Here is a 19058-nt window from a genome sequence, read left to right on the forward strand (position 1 = left end):
GTCACCAGTACGGTTGTATTTCATCTCATAGTGGTTTCCTTGACTAATCAAGTCAGCCACTGTGGTTTACAAGAGCTGTTGTGAACATAAAAGTAGTGAAAGATACTGAATATTAGGGATGGGACGATATATGATTTTATGAAATCGTGTTAAAAAACACTCACACACACTAAGTTGATCGTAGTGAATTTCCATCATCGGGATAATCGTGAATGGCAATAATCATTTAATATCATCATGAGTGACCAATATAGAGTCCTGTACTGATTTATTATGAATCGCCACAAGGGGGAGCTGCATCTTTCCAGTCAATCCAAAATGCTAACACAAAGGACTCAAGGTAAAATTAAGTGTTGGTTTAGTTATACAAATGTTAATGATTATCTAAAGGTTTGTTACGTTATGATGCTGTTTTGGTCACCAGTGAATTAAACTACCGTTAGCCAGGCAACGTTAGCCATGTAGCTAAACAGCAAACAACTTCACTGTCTCAGCAATTTATAACAGGTTTTCTTTTGACGTTAACTGTAACATTAGTTTGGCCACAGCCCATAAGGAACAGTTCAAATCAATTAGAATTTATTTTATTTGACAGAAAATGAATCTTAGCCTGTTGTAAGATGAAGTATAAAGTTGATATTTTTATTTATTTTGCTTGACATTTGCACGGGAACATCATGATTTATAATTACCTACAGATTGTTTTAATGTGTCCTGTCTGTGATGCAACAAAAATATGTTTCTTACTAAAATGTAAAGTGACCTCAGTGTGTTTTGGAGCCATTTTAAAAGTTTATTTTAATGATTATCAAAATATCGTTAATCACAGTTATTTTGGCCGGGATAATCATGACAGGAATTTTCATATCGTCCCATTCCTACTGAAAATCAGCACAAATATCTGCTGTTGACATGGTGTCTTCTAAAATGTCTTCTTTTTCGTCATCTCCCCATCAGTCACCTTCTCCTTTTTCATGCATATTTCCCCCTCATATTATCTTTCATAGCTCACTCTGCACACACATCAGGGAATCATGTATTGACCTGTCTCTGCAGAATGTGGTGTAGAGAGAGAGAGAAAAAATAAATGTACTCAAATACTTTTCACCTCCTCCAGCTACACAGAAGCAGCCACGTGTCCCAGTTTCCTTACAGCCGCATGCCTGGACAGAGCACCTCTTTATGGAGGAGGAGGAGGAGAGTAAAGGGCAGGTATGAGGAAGACGGAGGCAGGAAGAGAGATCCCCTTGGCTAAGGATGATCCTGCAGTCAGCCTGTGGCGTGTCAGGACTTCTCTTTTTATAAATGACTTTATGGGCTCAAGCTGAGAGAGTGTTTGTGCAAAGAAAAGCACTGAGTAGGAAAGCATAGGTTCTGTTTAAGTAAGAACTTAAAGGAGACATCTACCAGAAAACACGATTTAGGTGTCATCTCACACTGTAACTGGTCGAAGAGCAAATATTTATGTCATGAAATACACATAGGCTAGATTAATATGAGCTTCTACTGTATATAGAGAAACACCTTGAGGCTGTATGATTAAGAAAATCCCCTCCTGAGACCCTGCGTCCTCATATGGGGACATTTCATTTTGGGTTTGCTGCACCTTCTACTTCATTTTGCTCAACTTAGACGTGTTGTCCTCGTTAGCTGACGCTTTTCTGTGCAGCATAGAAACTGTATAGAGTTACAAGTCATATGGCTTTTAGATGTGTTGCATTGTTTGCAATTTTGTTCTTGCACAGCCATGTTTAGGCACTGATGACTGTTCAAAGACATGGTTTAGTTTTTCTACTAATCAGGTCTAACTGATCCCAAGAGAAATTAGAAACGCAACACTTGGGTCTCTAATCCAAATGTGTATGCAAAATTGCACAGTGTGGTTTTCAAAATCTGATCTCCAAACCTTCCTGTCATTGAGGTAAATATTTGTATTTGGCTTTAATGGCTTCACAAACGCTGAGTACAAGTTATGTGCCTCTCAACAAATAAAAGAAGAGTAAACTAACAACAGATAAGAGCTCTCCCAGCTCTCACTCACTGACTTCTGAGAACTCATTTATATCTATCGGATCAGTCCTAAAAACGGAGCACAAGCCAACAGGATTCTGTCAATAATTAATTAATTGCAGACTAAAGACTTGATACTTGTTGGCTTTAATGCCATTTGCAGGACAAAATGAGATAGGGAGGTGGATTTGGAGCCCTTCAGAAAAGTGCCTCATCCCTCTGTAACCAACAAAAGACACAGTGGTTGTGCTGAGAAGTTATTGTGTCTAACTTTATGTGAAGCAGCCATAAACAAAGTGTGTCTGAAAATGGCACAAAATGAAAAGAAAGGAGGGGGAAAGTGCATTGCACAGGCGTTGTCAGCTGCTGTAGCTCGTCTTCAAAATGACTCCTGGCAGTTTTCCATCCACTGGCTTCCACTCCGGGGATGAAGCATCGTGGAGAGAGGAGCCGGAAACTGCTGGCTGTGATTACTTCAATGACCATGCAAATCCTGCAAGGTCATTCTGATGGGCATGCGGGGGGAGGCAGAGAGGTAAAAGGAAAATAAAACTCAACAATTCAAAAGAGAAAACATGTACCAGACTGCTGCTATTTCCCCCCTAAAACATGTTCCAACCTGAACGAAAAGTGAGAATTTGCCCAAGAAGCACTCAGGAGCACTAAGGTCGAAGTTTGAGTGAATGGTCTAAGGAAAAAGGAAACTCAAAATTAGCACAATCAAGTCCACACTGCAAGACACTTCTCTCCACCACACTGCCTAAGATGAAAAAGCAATACAGATCCAGCAGAAAGTCAATTTTGCTGTGTTGAGACAAACATGGAGCATGGAGGATTTTTGGTGACGCAGCCCTGAGCTTGACTTGACCTGACAAGATCAAACTCTTACGTCACGACGTGTGCTTTGTTGTTGTTTTGTTGACATATTTTTCAGCTGGTGGGACAGATTGTTAAGATAAACTTGGTAAGTGTTTGTTTTTTTCCCCTGAAAGATCCCAAAACTGCCTGTCCAGACTGGGAACTACAAGCAGAATCTCAGCTTCCCGTACTGCTCTCATTCAGTTTTATAAATCGTCCATGTAAGTGAAGGTTGGACAGTGTGGGTTTAAAGGACAATGCTAGTTTATTTGGAAGTAAAACAAAAATAAGCAAATCCAAATGTCAGTGATAATCCCTCATTACACAGGAAAAATAACTGTTGTAAACATCCATTTTACAGCTTTTACTACGGTAAGAATGCACAATTGAGGTGTGATCAAAAAGTTCAGAGTTCTGAACTGAACAGAAAGTTCTGGAGCAGTGTATCGTTGCACAAGGTGACGACTTTGAAGGTGATGGTGGCCAATTTTAAAACAGGTGTGATTTTTGCTTGTTACAAGCACAGTCTTGGAACTTTTTGATCGCAGCTCATATTTGCTGTAGTTGACTATTTCTGGCTCCAAACAAGACTGGCTAACCTGGACGTTTGTTCACAACATGTATGATGGCGTATTCCAGGATCTCACCTATTAACTTGGTCAGAACAACATTATTATTACTGATAGAAATGTTGGCAAAAACTGTGATGGCAAAAATATGATCCAAGTTGTAATAGAGAGTTATTATTTAACCTTTGTGGTGACAAACACATCCCTGTGCTCTGACCTTGATGATAACCTTTTAGATTCTGGTGGTTTTTAAAACAGACTCATATCATTTTAATACTTACTGTGGAAAAAATAGAATTAATTGCAGCTTCTCTCTCCCTGAGCATATTGTATCTCCACCAAAGCTCATAAAAGACAAAGCCAGAGCTGCAAATGTTTGCATATTGGTTAGATTTAGTGCCTCAGTCGCTGATACATTTACTCTATTACAGTGTGAAGTAGAGCAACAAGGGCAAGAATCAGATTCAGCTCCCATTTTAATAATTAGAAACTACCAGGATACAATGAGCAGAGAGCACAGCACAGAGAGGGTTTTGTGAGACCGACAGATAACAACAAGCATTGTGTTATTTGACTTTGTATTCACCAAGGCGTAGTAAAATCCAACTGTCCTTGAGGAAAAAAAAACTTGCTGTTTCCTATTCAGAATACCAGCCATTCACTGAGCCTGAACCTGTATTTCTGGTCTTGAATGCAAATGAACAAAAGTGTGCATCATGTCTTTGGCTTCTCAGACAGCAAAGGTACAAAAACCTGCTCAGGTGGAACCAGTTCAACAAGACAAAGGGGGCTCACTGAGTTTTCTTTGTGGGATTTAAGTGCATTTTACACAACAACACAACATTACACAGATACTGTGAAATGGTATATTAAATCAGTTTAACTCTGGCTGTAAATTATCAGAAGGCAGGAGCTGGAGGAAGGGGAAAAGCAGGAGGAAGAGGCAGGTAGGTCTCCCAGAATAATCTACTAATCTAATCTGAAATGGAATTATCTCAGGGGCACAGTCCAAACAGGTAGTTAAGAAGCTTTTATCCTGCAGGAAAGGAGCCGACATTAAACCTAGGAGAGCTGACAGTGTGCAGCCAATTTCCCAGCATGACTCTGCAGGTCCAGTCACTCTTTCTGTAATCTTTGTTAGTCTTTGTTCCTCCAAAGCATTTCAATCAGTGTGTTCCAAGCTGTGCATCTGAAAACTGATTTCTTCACAGATCACTCTGAAATGTGCAAATTGTTCAGGATTCAGGCAGCGTGGGGAGTAGGCAGACATTCAAGGCAGCACAGCTGCTTGATGACAGTTTGACAAATAAACACAAAAGCTGCAGAGCTGGGTTTGAACTTGTAGCTGCACAGTTATAGCCTGAACTGTGCAACTATTACGCCACACTGCACGCTACTACCATTATGCCGAGGAGTGAACATTTCAGCAAATACTTCCAACACTTGCCTAAACATGTCGTAGCTAATTTATGATTAAACTCCAAATAAGGAGGCCGTGAGCTATGAAGAAACATTGGAGCCTTTCTCATCAAAACCTAGAGAGGACTCAAGACAACACCATTTAGTTTGTGCAGATGTTTGAACCAGTAGAGTGAGGTTATGATGGATTTGTTGAAAAACAGCTGTGTTGTTTAGCTGTAGTTACATCATTTACTGTAATCCAAACAGCCTCGACAGCTTGAACTTGTCACCTCCAAAGTGCAAAAGTGTTTATATTTCTCTTAAACTCATTCCTCTGGTGATATTCATGTATACTACCACATTACACCAGCCCTAACACACTAACACCAACACAGTAGATGTGGGTGATCAGCTCCTGGTTGAACATTTCACCCGACTCTTAAAAAATGTGGCTGAAGTTAAAATTCTTTGCAGATGACGCAATAATATGCACAAAAATGGACACGATCTACAACATTTTGACCACAAAAGAATCTTCTTCAGGACCTGAGAAAGACCGTTTGTGATTGATTTAAAGTCATGTCCATGTAGAATAAAATAAGAATTGTGCTTACTCTCAGTGTTCACTTTATTAGGTACACCTGAGCACTTAATGCAATCCAACTGTTTTGGCTTAGAGTCTACTTTTATGATGCCCATAGTGCTCTTCTTTTGACGCTGTCACAAAGGTGTTAATTACTTAATTACATGTTTTAGCACTGAGGTTTCACTGGACTAAATTATCCTGACAGGTGTTTCTCACATTCTGTAAATTGGAGGGAGAAGAAACTAGAAAAACCTCTAAATACAATGTAGTCCAGTCAAAGTCCTTCTAGGCAATCTCGCTCAGTCAGCAGCCATCTTAGTCACTGCAAGATTTCACGACACCAACCTCTTTTATGGCTCAATCAAGAACGGCATGATGGGACGCCAAATGCAAGCGTTTATGGCTGACATAAATAATAAATATATAATTTAATTTACACATTTCTAACAGGATCAGCTTAGACTGAACATTATAAATGGATGTTATCTCTCTCTGTTGTATTGGACGGCATTAGATTGCAAAGTGTGTGTACACTAGGTGTGTCAATATTTCACTTCACTAACCCTGGCAGTGTGAGAGCCTTGCTCAACCGCAGGGTGGAGGAGGAGGAGGACGGTGTACATGAGATCTGATGACATGATTTATACATTATCACAGGTTTATATTTAACTAGAGGTTTATTTATGATGAAAAATGAGCCTGAACAGAAGCTTTCATCAGCCTTGCACAGCACTAGAACAAATGTTAAGCAGGGATCATCCTGTCATTGATCCCCGACTGGTTCATATTACCATTCACACACAGTTTTCCTTATCCCATGACCTCTGCCCTGTGTAACTGCAACATCTCCATACGGTAGAGCTACATCTAAAGGGTTTTAAGGGGAAAAAACTCATCTGCTGAAGATGCAGTGACCCACTGAACTTGTGACGTCTATATGAAACCCACTGTAAGCTCTGAGAAGAAAGTAGGTCTTTGTGATTGAAGACTTAACCAGCCTAACCACACACTGTCCTTGTTAAAGCTTTAGCTGCAGGAATGCACACAACATATGGACTGTACATTCCTTACATGTTCCTCAGTAACTGAGGAAGTTGTTATCCTTATTTTAGTCATGGTGTGAGAAAATGACAATAAAAAATGATCTATATGTCACAGATGAAGAGGGTAAATGACTCTTCAATGCAATTAAATAAGTAAACCATACAGGCAGTTTTTAAAGGAGAGGGTGCAAGGTGTTTTACAGAAAAACAAAAGATAGAAAAAGATTTTAAAAATTTCAAAATGAGGCAAAAATCTAAATTTTGTTGCACTGTCACCATAAATGGTTGCAGTTTGGAGCCGTGGCTAACAATATCAGACTGAATAATTCAGTAAAACAAGATCAACTCGTCTTCTCTGTAGCGGTAATAACCTGTTTTTCAGTTTGTTTGTTTTTAAGGATCATGTGTTTTAATATCCTTATTATCTGATCATCAAATTCCTGAACTTTTCCACACCTGAGGAAGAACACACTGTGAGAGGGCTACACTTTCTTGAAAGAGGAATGCTGCAATAATCTAAATGTAAGACTGGAAAAATCTTTGTTCCCGTGTCGCCAAGTTAATCATCTCTGACTCTGAACTTCACTGGGGGCAAAGTGCACACACAGAGACGGCCCTTTCTGCTGGAAAGTGAGAAATTATAGTGCACGCTGTCATCAGCTAGACAAGCATGAGTACACATGGGCAGGGCCACGAGTAAACCTTTATTTATATTGGACCTGGAGATTATATGGTGCAAACCGTTCTCTGTCATTTAGTGGCTGCTCACATATACATGTTGGTTTGGAAAGGACTGATCTCACTTTACAGAGAGAAGTCTGCGAGAATAACAAAAAGCCTTTTTCTTGTGTATTAGAAAGAACACCTAATGGTAAATATTTAAAGAGGTATTTTGTTTCTTTAGATGCTCATGTAGACATTTAATTAAAGAGATAAAAGGGGGGAAGTGAGGGAAAGAGTTTGCCAAACTTTGCTCTTAATAACACATCAGTGGAAGATGATATACAAGATTAACCTCAAACAAGACAAGAGTATATGAGTGGACTGTGTGTGATCAATGTGCGAAATATTGTGTGGAACTACTGCAGTAAAGTCACACAATAACAAAAACAAACTAACCGATCAAGGCAGCGGTTGACCAGAAACTCCCATGTTCTGCCTGGTAAAATTACTGTTTTTGTCAAAGGAGTCTGGTTGAGATACACTGTGATGTTTCTGGTTAAAGAAAAGGATCTGGTCTGTCTCTGTAGGAATCCAAGCACTTCAGTGGATGTACTTTAATGCAAACAATTGTCCTTTGGATTGGATTGGATTTTTTTGCTCAACACTGCACCGACTCCAAAGATTTCTGTCCCTGTCAAGTGAAAGTGAAGAGCTGTAACGTTACATTTCAAGACACTAAGAGAAAAGTTCTGCACTGTTCTGTAAAACATGTTCTGTTCAGTGCACTGCAGTCGTTCTACCTGTGCAAAATGAAAGCGACAGTATATCTGAAACCCAAGTAAATATCGCAGAATATTCTGTCCTATCTGCCATTCCACCTCCTCCTCTTCCTCGTCCTCTCTGCTGCCCTGAGCTCGGTCTCACCAGCCAGCTGTCCAAACAAATGTTACGTAGCTGGCGCTTATGTAATGAAGCATGGGGCAAGTGCTTAGCGCATCCTCTTAGCCGTCCTGTCGCATGCCATCATCGGTTCAAACGTCTCAGGATGCAACTGAACTGAACACCCCCCCCCCCCCCCCCTCCACCTTCCTCCTCCTGAATCCTCCCTACTGATTTTATTGAGTCAAAGTGGAAAAAGTAGCCAGGGTTTCAAACGATCGATGTTATGGATCACTGCGAGCACTCGCGCTGAACGAACGGATAATAAACACACCGTCTGCCCTGAGATTGGGAACAAAAGCTGCAAGATCAGCTGCTCTGTCAGAGAGAGAGAGAGAGAGAGACAAAGGCAGGGAATGGGGCAGAGCTGAGACAGAATAGTAACATAAGCTCTGTGTGCGTGTATGACTGAAAGCTTCTGTAGATAACTTTAGCACTCACCGCTCTCTCCTTGCATGACTGGGATCAAAATATAGAGTACGGTCGCACAACAAACACAACTTAAAACAGTAATTCTCTTAATGCAACATTGGCAGCTGGTGAGTGCGTTAAAGAGCTTCCTGCGACCTGAAAAGCTTTCGTTATGAGTTGGATTTTGTTAGAAATATTCACCGGCGTTAGTCGCTGTATAGAATATACTCAGGGTTGTGCTGACTTGGCAAAAACTGCACATGTAGCCGTGTGAGGAGATCGACTTCCCAGCCGCCCGGAGCTGACTCCTCCTGTGCTGCTGCTGCCAGCACACATGCACATGATAAAGAAGCTGTCTTACCGTCTCATTCTCATCTGGGTACATACTGTCCTGTAGCGGAGTTGCTGCTGCAGAGGAGTAAGTCTCGTAGCCGGCGGTGCTGACGGGGAGGACGCTGATGATGCAGAGGAAAACACAGCAGCCTCTGCCTATTCGCAAACTCTCTCTCTGACTGACATGTCACTGTGGCAAACCAGATAATGTCACTCTGAGGGCCCTGCACACACACTCAAACACACACACACACACACATGCTGACTGTTATTCACTCACACGTTCTTACATAAACAGAGAGGGGGGGAGTGCAGCGATGCTCGCTCTCTCTGAGCTGCCACCACACACACAGCTTGACCTGCCCTCCTGTAATAATGCCACCACTCTGGACAACACACACACAACGCATAATAACCAACATGCATGTGCACACACACACACAAAGAGGGATTAAGAAAAGCTCCATAAAGTGAGGACCAGTGTGCCCCCTGCCCCCCCCACACACACACTTCTCTTCTTTGTCTCTAATCAAAGGAGTCATACAGGGCATAGTAAAGATTTACACTGGATTATCCCCCATAATCAGCATCAAGGATATTTATTATTCCACTGACCCTCCTGACTTCCAGCAGTCAGGGTGAAGATCAACACTCCTGCAGCTCTGAAAGGCATCAATCTACATCATGACGTGGCAAAAAATAATAATAAATCGCTTTCTGTTCTCGACCAGCCGCCTATTTCTGTGTCCGTGTGAAAGCTGCAAATCTCCCATCATCATCATCATCATCATCATCATCTTCTTGGAGGCAATTTTTGACACGACTCCCACGATTTTCTTCAAATGCAAATGAAGTTCAAAGCGTCACGCAGCCGGTAAACAACACCTCAGGGTTCTGAGTAAATTAAGACAGCAGTCGTTCAGTGGTATGTGATGGTATTAGGGAAGCTCTAATCTGATATGCTGGATGAATATCAGACCAATGCTGACCTTATTAAGCAGATTAGGCCATGATGTGACCAATTCACATTAAATTCAGACACTTTGTGGGAAAAAAACACTATTATTCAGGCACAGTGGACCACTGACTCAGTGTTTAGCACCTCTGCCTCACACTAAAAATGACTGCAATGAGCTCCATGTGGTGAGATGAACAGATTTTATTATACAGGAGCTGAAGCTCCATCATGGCTGGTTGTGGACATATTTTTTAGGATGACGGTTGGGACAGTTTGAGGTCCAAAAACAAACATTTCTATGCATTTTATCTACAAAATGTTTCTGATCTGAGTCAGAAAATGTCCAATATCATGATCTGTATCGATATTGTTCTGTAAAATTTATCCATACTGACCAGCCCCGGCAGAAAAAGTGTGTAATCTTCAGGTATTTTAGGAAGCTTTTTCTGGCTGTGTTAAAGGGAGTTAAACTTTCAGAGCTACAGCACAAACAGGTTCAACAGCTGAAGAGGAGCAGGTGAATGTTAAAGACAGGAAAAGAGAGGAGTGATAAAGAAAAACAGAGTCTGAGAGTGAGGGTGTCAAACCTGGCGTTACCCCTGCTCTGTTACGCAACAGCTAAACACACTGCAAAGGAGTGGGTCAGCTGCCAGACCGCCTGAAGCTCTGTGTGTTTCTGTATGTGTGTGTGTGTCCCAGGTCGAGAACAGCACAGAACAGTACTATAAACCCCTCAGGGCTGCTTTGTAACATTGCACACAAACTGACAGTACCACAGTCTGCAGCGCTCCACTGAGACTCTCCTGCTTTTTCCCCAAATGAACTGCTGCTGTTTGCTGAGGGTGATTTTCCTGAACGGAGGCATCTGGGAAGTCATTCCGAGACTTAAATCCCCAAACACATCTGAATCCACAACAGACATAAAGCAATATGTGCACCAAAAAGATGCTGTCTTCACTAATATGTGCTAATGCATTTAAAGGCAGGACTAACACAACAGACATTAAAGCTGAAAAATGAATATTTTGTTCATTAATTCATTGATCTAATTGTTTTTACAGCAAAAACGCCCAAAAATAGTGGGTTCCAGCTTTTTAAAAACAGCCAATCTTCACATTTACTTGTCTTAAAGGATGGTGCACTGACTTTTCTTTGGTTTTGTCTTCAGATTTTTTGGGCCAAAACAAGCTTTTGGAAACTGTAATCGCTATTTTTTTACATTTTCGGACATTTAATGAACCAAACAATCGATCAACTGATCCAGAAAATGCTCTCAGAATTAAAAATAAAGAAAATAATTGTTAGCTCAAGCCCTGATAAACACAGCATCTCATTGTGCTGACAGTCACAGTCATCTGTTTGGTTGAATAATAACCCAGATGTGAGAGAAGTGGGCTCCACTCGTTTGTATTCCACGAACAATCTGGCAGGAAACATGACGGCGTGAGATAAGACGGTTAGAAAATAAACTTAATAAAAACAGTTTCAGCAAATGTTGATACTTGCACCCCCCTTCTATCAACAGTTAAAGTCAGAGTGACCCTGAGCAAGGCATGTAATCGCTGCACTGACGTCGTTTAGAGGCAAAAACAGGATTGAGGAGGATAACATGCGTCAAGGGAAAACCAAGGCAAAGCTTAAAAAGTGAGCGAGACGGAGTTCAGATCCTGCAAACTGCCACTGCCAACATGTGATATAATGAGCCTTTTTAATAAGGCAGAGAAGAAGAATTAACAGCAGTGCAGATGGCCGAGCTTCTATTAACAGATCCCTCAGACTGTGTGTTAACAAATCTGCATGGATGTGTCTGCTCATGACTGCAGACTGACTGAACGACTGGATTAATAAATCACTTATTTTACATGCTACGGATGCACATTAATATGCATGGGTATGCTCAAACCACTTAGCGTACAAGGAGGTGTGACGGTGCAAAGAAACACACACATGCCAACTCCACTTCCTGCCGCACTGAGTAATCAAAGAAATGAGGAAGTGCTTCCTCCAATCAATCATCCCGCTGAGAGTCATTAGAGGTTTTTAGTTGATTACAGCCCTCATGAAGAACGATGTGAGACTGCGGGGCTGAGCTGGCGTTACTGACTGTGACAATCAAAGATGTGGGGCAAAGAGGCGGGGTGACTCTTAAAGTGTCTGTTACTTTTAAAGATGAGACAGTCTGCAAAGAAACAACAACTGAATTACGAACTTTAAATGTTCATTTATCATCAGTTCTGCCTTTTCTGGTAATTACAGACTTCTGAAGGCTTTAAAAACTGCTTCTAAATTAAAGACTTAAAACTTTCTCAGGACCTGCAGACACACAGCAAGCATGCAGAAAAGAAGACACAGACAGAGTCTCAGGTTAGCTCAGTTTTTGCAGAAGTCAGAGGGGAGGTGTGGGTAGACTGAGGCTTATCTATGACACTAATATGCAGAGTCAAGGTGTGAAAACACTAAGATAAACGTCAAACTCAAACAATATCAAACGCTGGCACCATTTTCTGTGTAGTTACAGAGAATTACAAAGCTTCAGTGCTTCCTATCTTATCTCTGTTAGCATAGGATACACCGTCCGATAAATCAAATTCCTGCTCATTTATTGTCCTGAGTAGTTATTATTTCTTCTAGTTCCTCTGAGGCGAGTTCTGTCATTTCATCTTAGGAAACCAAGTAACATTGTATTGTTCATTTACAACCGACTGCTGTCAAAGTCGGTCAAGTGGGACTTTATGACAAATAAGAAATGATTTCAGGTAGTGTCTTGGATTCTGTGGACTTTACTGTGTTATTTCCAACCTCAAGAGTCAATGTTTCCTGTTGTTTTTTCTTAATCTTATCTTTCTCAAGCTACGACTGCATTGTAGAGGCTCAAATATTTTTATATTTCCCCAGTAAATTTCTCCTTATCCACTTCAACAGCAACAAGATTAAGTCGTGCTATCACATGACGAGAAAAAGAGTGAGGGTTCAGCAGCCAGGAGTTGAAATTTGAGGGTAAAACTCAAGAAAAAAACCCAGAGTGTTCATTTCCAGAACTAATTATATTAGATTCTTACATATAGAGTCTACAGTAGCATACTGAGTGTTTCTCACATGTGCTGTTGGATTATTAAGATCCTGGAGGAAGAGAGATGATGAGAAGCAGAGTGGACGAGGCGGTGCAGCGAAGCAGCAAATTAAAACACACTGAGACCTTGAGAACCATTATATTCAGTGGCTGGAGGGAAACATCTGCTTCAGTGGGCACAATGTCCAATGCACCGTGGCCGGGGGCTTTAAGACGTCCTGAAAGTAGCAGGTGATATCTCGGTTGGCGACTTCAGCATTTTTTTCAACTAAGGATCAATGGCTGATGGGCTTAAAAAGAAACTTGGTACAAATGTTGAGATGGCTCGGTGCTGCTTTTTCAAACACACCTGCGTCGTTTCTTTTATTTCTGTAGAACTGTGTTGCAGCACGTCTCATGGCGGAGACAACAGTATGAAAAAACTATTGTTTACCTTGATTATGTTGTGGCCAATTGAAAAAATGCCTTGCATATTGATCCGCCAGTAATGCAAATGTAGACCTAAGTTCTAACCTCAGCTCCCAGACTACAACTCAGCACTTCCTGTTTCTGCTTCACAACAAATGCTACTATCAAACTTCTTTTATTTGTGTGGGATTTTGGGATTTTGTTCTCAGGTTTTTACACTATTTCATAAAACAAAAGAATGAAAAACGCTTTCTGAACAAGCTGATTTTGCAAGTTCATTAGCTCGGTTGCAAACCCGACTAAGTTTCCACGTTTTTTTCAACTGACAAATTTGTACTCCTACATGCAGTGCCTCGTTTACAGAGCAGGTAGCAGAGGAGGGTTAAACAGAAGTTTTCTCAGTCAGCAAAGCAGCACACTATTAGTAAATGGTGCAAATTCATGAGGCAAAAGTTCACCAGATAGATGAATTTGATGAATAAGATTTTGAAGTTGAAATTCTACTGTATTAAATTCTGGTGAGACATGACCTTCAGATGTAGAGGAATTAAATGGAGGGAAATCTTCTAGATCAGTCCTTGAGATATCATCAGAATCCAATCAGCAGCGTCTGAGGTACTGCAAATGACAAAACCCCCATTTCTGGGACATTGGTAATATATATTTTTTTTTTTTTGAAAAGACTACAAAAAGACAAGACACAACATCCCAGAACTGTCTGAGATAACGGGGAATGGATGATATAATCGCAGCTACACAATATAAAAAGTTCTGAGTGAAGCCTGGAGGATGATGGGACGGCGGCGGCTGTTTAAAGTGGACTAGTCACACAAGTAGTGACAAAGGAGGCCTCCAGTGTCGGGTCCAGTGCAGCAGATAAGAGCCTGGTGAGGAGCTGTGCAGCTCTCATCACGGCCCGGCCAAGTCGCTTATCAGAGGGAGCTGCACGAGCTGGTCACAGAGTGGTGCAGGAACAAGTTTTAAAATATGTTAGCATTTTAGCATTTCCTGTTCCCTCGTCCCAAAGTCTATGGGTTTTTCTGAATGGGCTTTTTGGTTAAATGCCTGAAAAAAGGTTTGTGGTTTTAACACAAGCTCAAGACACATTCTCGTTTCATTCTAGGATATAAAATACATCAGAAATTATGATTTTTTTAAGCTTTTACGTGTCGGGGACGTTAACATGAAAACCCATCTACTCACCAGTCCACATTTACAGCCTACTCACGCTCTTTCAAACTCTCACTAACTTTCTAAGAAGAAAGGCTTTTGTAGAAGAGCTCAGAGCTAAATGAAATGACCAGTTGGAAGCTTAGTGGTGGAGACGTTGACGTCATGTGACCGTGGTGTAGTTGGTTTATAGCCTAACATTAGCTTCTTACTTCTGGAGATTGGATTTAGGTCTCAAACATCATTTGTGAAGATTATCTGATGAGCAAAACGTTTAAGTATCATAAACGTTTGTTTGTCACTGAGTCGTCCAAAAACCAGTGAAAAAATTCCACTGGCTTTTTGTCAAGGGGACCAGGGTGATGCTAACTTCCTGCCCTACAAAAACACGTCATCCCTGCAGCTCTCTATAAAGAGCGAGGTCCGGCAGCTGGAAACACAAACACACAGCTCTACCTTCTGCATTTACACTGCTGCTCCCTTTAGAAGAGGCTACGGGTAACACATGAGAAGAGAAACAACGTGAGAACAGATACAGAGGCGAGGCAGGGTCTGCGTGTTTTTAGGAAGTCCTGCCTCACACCTGTAGCGTTATCACCAGCAGCACGCTGCCAGGACGGAGGAAAAGCAAACAAGCAACCCACTGAAACTGGGACAGGCTCACAGCAACAACACCCACCTTCTGGTTCACATGATCTTAGCAGGACTGTGACCAAACAACAATAAATCAATAAAGGAAAAGTACAGTGTCTTTTCTATAGCAGGACACCACGGCTGCTACCATGACATGACTATTTTACTCTTGAGTTTACAGAAATCACTAATATATACAAAACTTTTACAACATCAGGGAAAATGTAGTGCTGTTGCTGTGATTACATCTAGTCTAAAACAGATGACTAAACTGATATTAATATGTTTAACAGCCACTGAAAACCACATCATTTCTGTTGTCCTGCGCCACTCACTAACTGCAGAAGGGAGGGAGAACCAGATTAGCCCCGAGACCAAAGAGATTTTGTATTCATTGTGATATTTGCACTCATGGATCAAATGGCTGAGAAAATCACACAGCGTTTTCTTGCAGACAAAGCTGGACCGGTTGTATACACAAGCCAAAAACAAGCCCGACAACTTTGACCTTTCTCCTGCCATTTACATGTCGGAGCAGAGAATGGCCCGAGGCAGGAAGGGACACCATTGTGGGTTGAATGGCTTTCAGAGAAAATCTTCGCAGTGTGCATGTTCAGTTTTAGATAACCTTCACCAAACACGTCACACAGAGTCACGGTTACGTCACTGCGCGATGTATCGCTCTGAAATCAGTGCTTCTGTAAGTAAAGTTGATGAATTACCTAATGTGGCTGCTGCAGAGAGGCCTTTTGGTCAAATCAATAACAAGAAATCCTGCTGTATTTTTATTACTCAATACTCCGACCAAACATGTTGGGAGTTAAAAATTATGAAGGTACTGTGCCTTAAATTCATTAAACAAAGTGTATTATTTTGTATATTTTGTGCACAAAGTGAAGGAAAATGCACATTTTTTGCAGCAATTTTAACATACAATCATTACAGCCATAGTGTATTTTAAACTGGTTGACAAGAGATTCAAAATATGGAGGTAGTTTGTTAACATATAAATGTTAACATATTAGTGTTGGTATTTAGGTCAAAATTGCAGAAACTGTAAAAGTCCTGTTCTATACATGTGTAATTTGAACACAACTTCAACTTCCCACAATGACACACACACACACACACACACACACACACACACACACACACACACAAAAGAGGTCTACACCCAGTGGCAGCGCCACACAGACCCGGTTTCTATTTTCTCACTGGCTTTTGTTCAGCAGCTGACTGAGCTAATGATTTCAGGAACAAACACCCCCACTGACCAGGCTGCAGCCTCACCTCACTGAGGTTTTCTGACTGAGGCTGCATTTTACTGCTTCAAGAAAACAGTTGATAAAGGGAAGAACTGCTAAGATGTATATGAACAGCAGGAGAAAAAGGAGTCAAGTCTAATGCACAAACCAATTTAATTTGTATAAAACAGCTGATGGCTCAGACTACAGACTCAGCGTGTCTGTGGGGTGATAACAGCATGTGTTTTACTCCTTTTGGGAGGATTATTCTCGGTTTTTATTAAACCATCCTTGGCCTGCTCTTTAAACAAAACTAACACCTGGTGGAAATGATCCTGGACTGATCCAGGCGGTGAAACTGGGTCTCAGAACCAAAATTAGCCCCAAGCCTCAAGTGTAATTTGTGTGACTTTACCTGGAGATGCTCGGTGGAGGAGCTGCTCAGCTCGTCTCCGGACTCGGAGTCGTTGGTGCGTCTCTCCTCCCCAGCAGAGTCACAGTGTTGGGTGCTGTCCACGTCCAGCGGGGCCCTGACCATCTCTGGGGATCGGGCTCGGGCGCGGGGCAGAGACCCTCCTTTGTGGGGAGGCAGGAGAGCTCCGCCGTGGACGAGAATCTCGGGTGGGGCTCGGTCGTGGTCTGTGGGGGTGCTGGGTGGGTAAAGGTGGTTGCTGTTCCTGCGTTGGCTGGGGGGGCTAAAGTGACCCGAAGAGGCAGTTTGTGCAGAGGGCGAGCGGCGGTTTTTGGACTCATGTCTGTGAAGGTTCTCGCCGGGCCGATCCTGGAGTCCCAGCTCCAGGTTGGTTGGCTTTACCCAGATCGCACCCCCACCCTGGGGAGGTGCGTTGCTGGCGGCAGCAGGAGGATGCAGGGCTGATTTAGGTGGCGGCATGAGGGCTTTGCGGACCTCTCGGACATACTGAGCAGGTACGTAAAAAGCTTTAGTCCCCTCCTCTTTCTTCACCTGCCACCAGTCCTCGTTGGTTTTCTTGACCAGCATGTAGCATTCCCCCTGCCGGATGGTGATGAGGCGGTCCTTGGCTTTGTACTCATAGTCGTACTCCACCTCGATGTACAACTGTCCCGGGGCAATTGGCAGTTCAGCCATGACGCCTCTGACTGTCCACCAGGCAGCTCACCGCAAGAGGAAGATGTTTATCAGCATGGCTTCATGAGCACACCTGGAGGAAAAAACAAACAGGGATTCAAGTAAACTACGACTTTTTATTTTTTGTCTCTTGACACCTTTTCCCTTCTCTCATTTCATGACATGAGGAAACCAAAATGCTTCCACACGTCAGATGTCACGTCACTCGGGAGCGTCCACAGTTTGTCGTGATACTGTGAAAATATTAACATGTACAATAAAAAAAGTGATTCCTACTGTTTCATACTGTACTGAATTTATTTCCTCCAAAAACACAAATTCACTCGACAGTATTTGTCACAATATCATGCAAATAAAAAGGATAATATTGTCACTTTGCCTTCTCAAACAGAAAATATTTTGCTGGCATCATGCTGGCCTTCTGTATGAGGGAGTGGTCTGGCAGTAAATTAGATTATTCTTCATTAAAAACCTGATTTTACTTCAAAATTAACACCTTAAGGATGTAATACACATTTTAGCACAACACCTCTGCACACAGAAAGTTGTGTGGCTTATTCTTTTAGCACTAACTGCAGCAACAGTCAAGGAAAACAGTGTCAGATAGAGAAATAACAACTTAGAAAAAGGCACTGCAGTAATGAAAAAAAGTTCAATTGTGATGAGACTAAGTTGAAAATAGGATTAAAAGAAAAATAAAACAACAATCGTTTAGTTTATCACCTCCAGCTGTGGTAAATAAATCAGATTCCCCTTCCTTTCCTGTCTCTGTTACACAACATGCACCACAACAAAGACACAAACAACCACGTCTTGGAAAGCCTAATTCTCCCTTAACCCAATCAGAACAAATGAACGAGATACAAACTGAAGGGCTTTAATCCTCTTCAAAGGCTGAGTGAAAAGTCCGCTCTGGAGCAGCAACATAAGATCAAGACAGAGGGAGGGGAGACGTTAATGTGACTCACATGGTCGTCTCTCGCCGCTTGTATCTCTTGTTTTTCTGCCTAACTCTGTGTCTTTCTCCCGCTCTCTCTGTTCCCCCGTCAGCTAATGACAGCAACTGAGGCATGTTGCTGCTGAGCGGAGAGATTAGTCAAATTACACACATAGTTTCCTGCTGTAGTCACATTTGTACACACTCTTACAATGCGAGGTGAGGCTGCTGCAGCAGCACACCTTGAGCAACCCTCTTTGAAGTAATTAGAAGGAAATGCTCATAACTCAACAAGAAGCATGTGACGGAGCCAAGCCTTCAATGATTATAATAAATCAAAAACCAAATAATGACTAAAGCTGAGAAAATGTTTCATTAAAGGTGTAGAACATGCTTTGCCGGTGGGCAGGAGGGTGACACGATGAGATTTTGTTGTATACTGCCTCAGGCATGCCATGTTTTGACAGAAAGAAATGGGACCTCACTGCTACTAGTGTTAGCTTCAGCCTAAGGTAGCAGGTCGCAGTGGTGGGAAAAGAAATATTTCATTCTCTTCATCTTGTGTCCTGCCTCTGTAGCTTTGTTTAGCATGTTTAGTGTCAGTCTTTTACTTCATAGTGTTGTTTGGAGAGAGGCTGAAGCTAAAATCCCCTCATTTAGTGGGTGTTAGTGCTTGTAAATAAGTGACCAACAAGTCTGTGATTATTTGCTTATTTA

At 41.8% G+C, this 19058-nt stretch overlaps 1 protein-coding gene across 15 annotated transcripts in view; it reads right to left on the reverse strand.

Moving 5' to 3' along the window:
* Positions 1-19058, reverse strand: part of LOC108884343 (rho GTPase-activating protein 12) — a 55602-nt gene that overhangs the window by 29797 nt on the left and 6747 nt on the right. For 14 of the 15 annotated variants that reach the window (XM_018678208.2, XM_018678204.2, XM_018678198.2 and 11 more), the window contains exon 2: positions 16712-17477. In XM_018678208.2, the coding sequence (XP_018533724.1) occupies positions 16712-17404 (693 nt within the window). In that variant the 5' untranslated portion in view covers positions 17405-17477. Of the gene's footprint in view, positions 1-16711; positions 17478-18372; positions 18522-19058 lie in introns of those variants that run through there. The other variant, XM_018678197.2, reaches the window with a different exon arrangement.

Source organism: Lates calcarifer, linkage group LG4, assembly GCF_001640805.2.
Source record: "Lates calcarifer isolate ASB-BC8 linkage group LG4, TLL_Latcal_v3, whole genome shotgun sequence".
Classification (NCBI taxonomy): domain Eukaryota; kingdom Metazoa; phylum Chordata; class Actinopteri; family Centropomidae; genus Lates; species Lates calcarifer.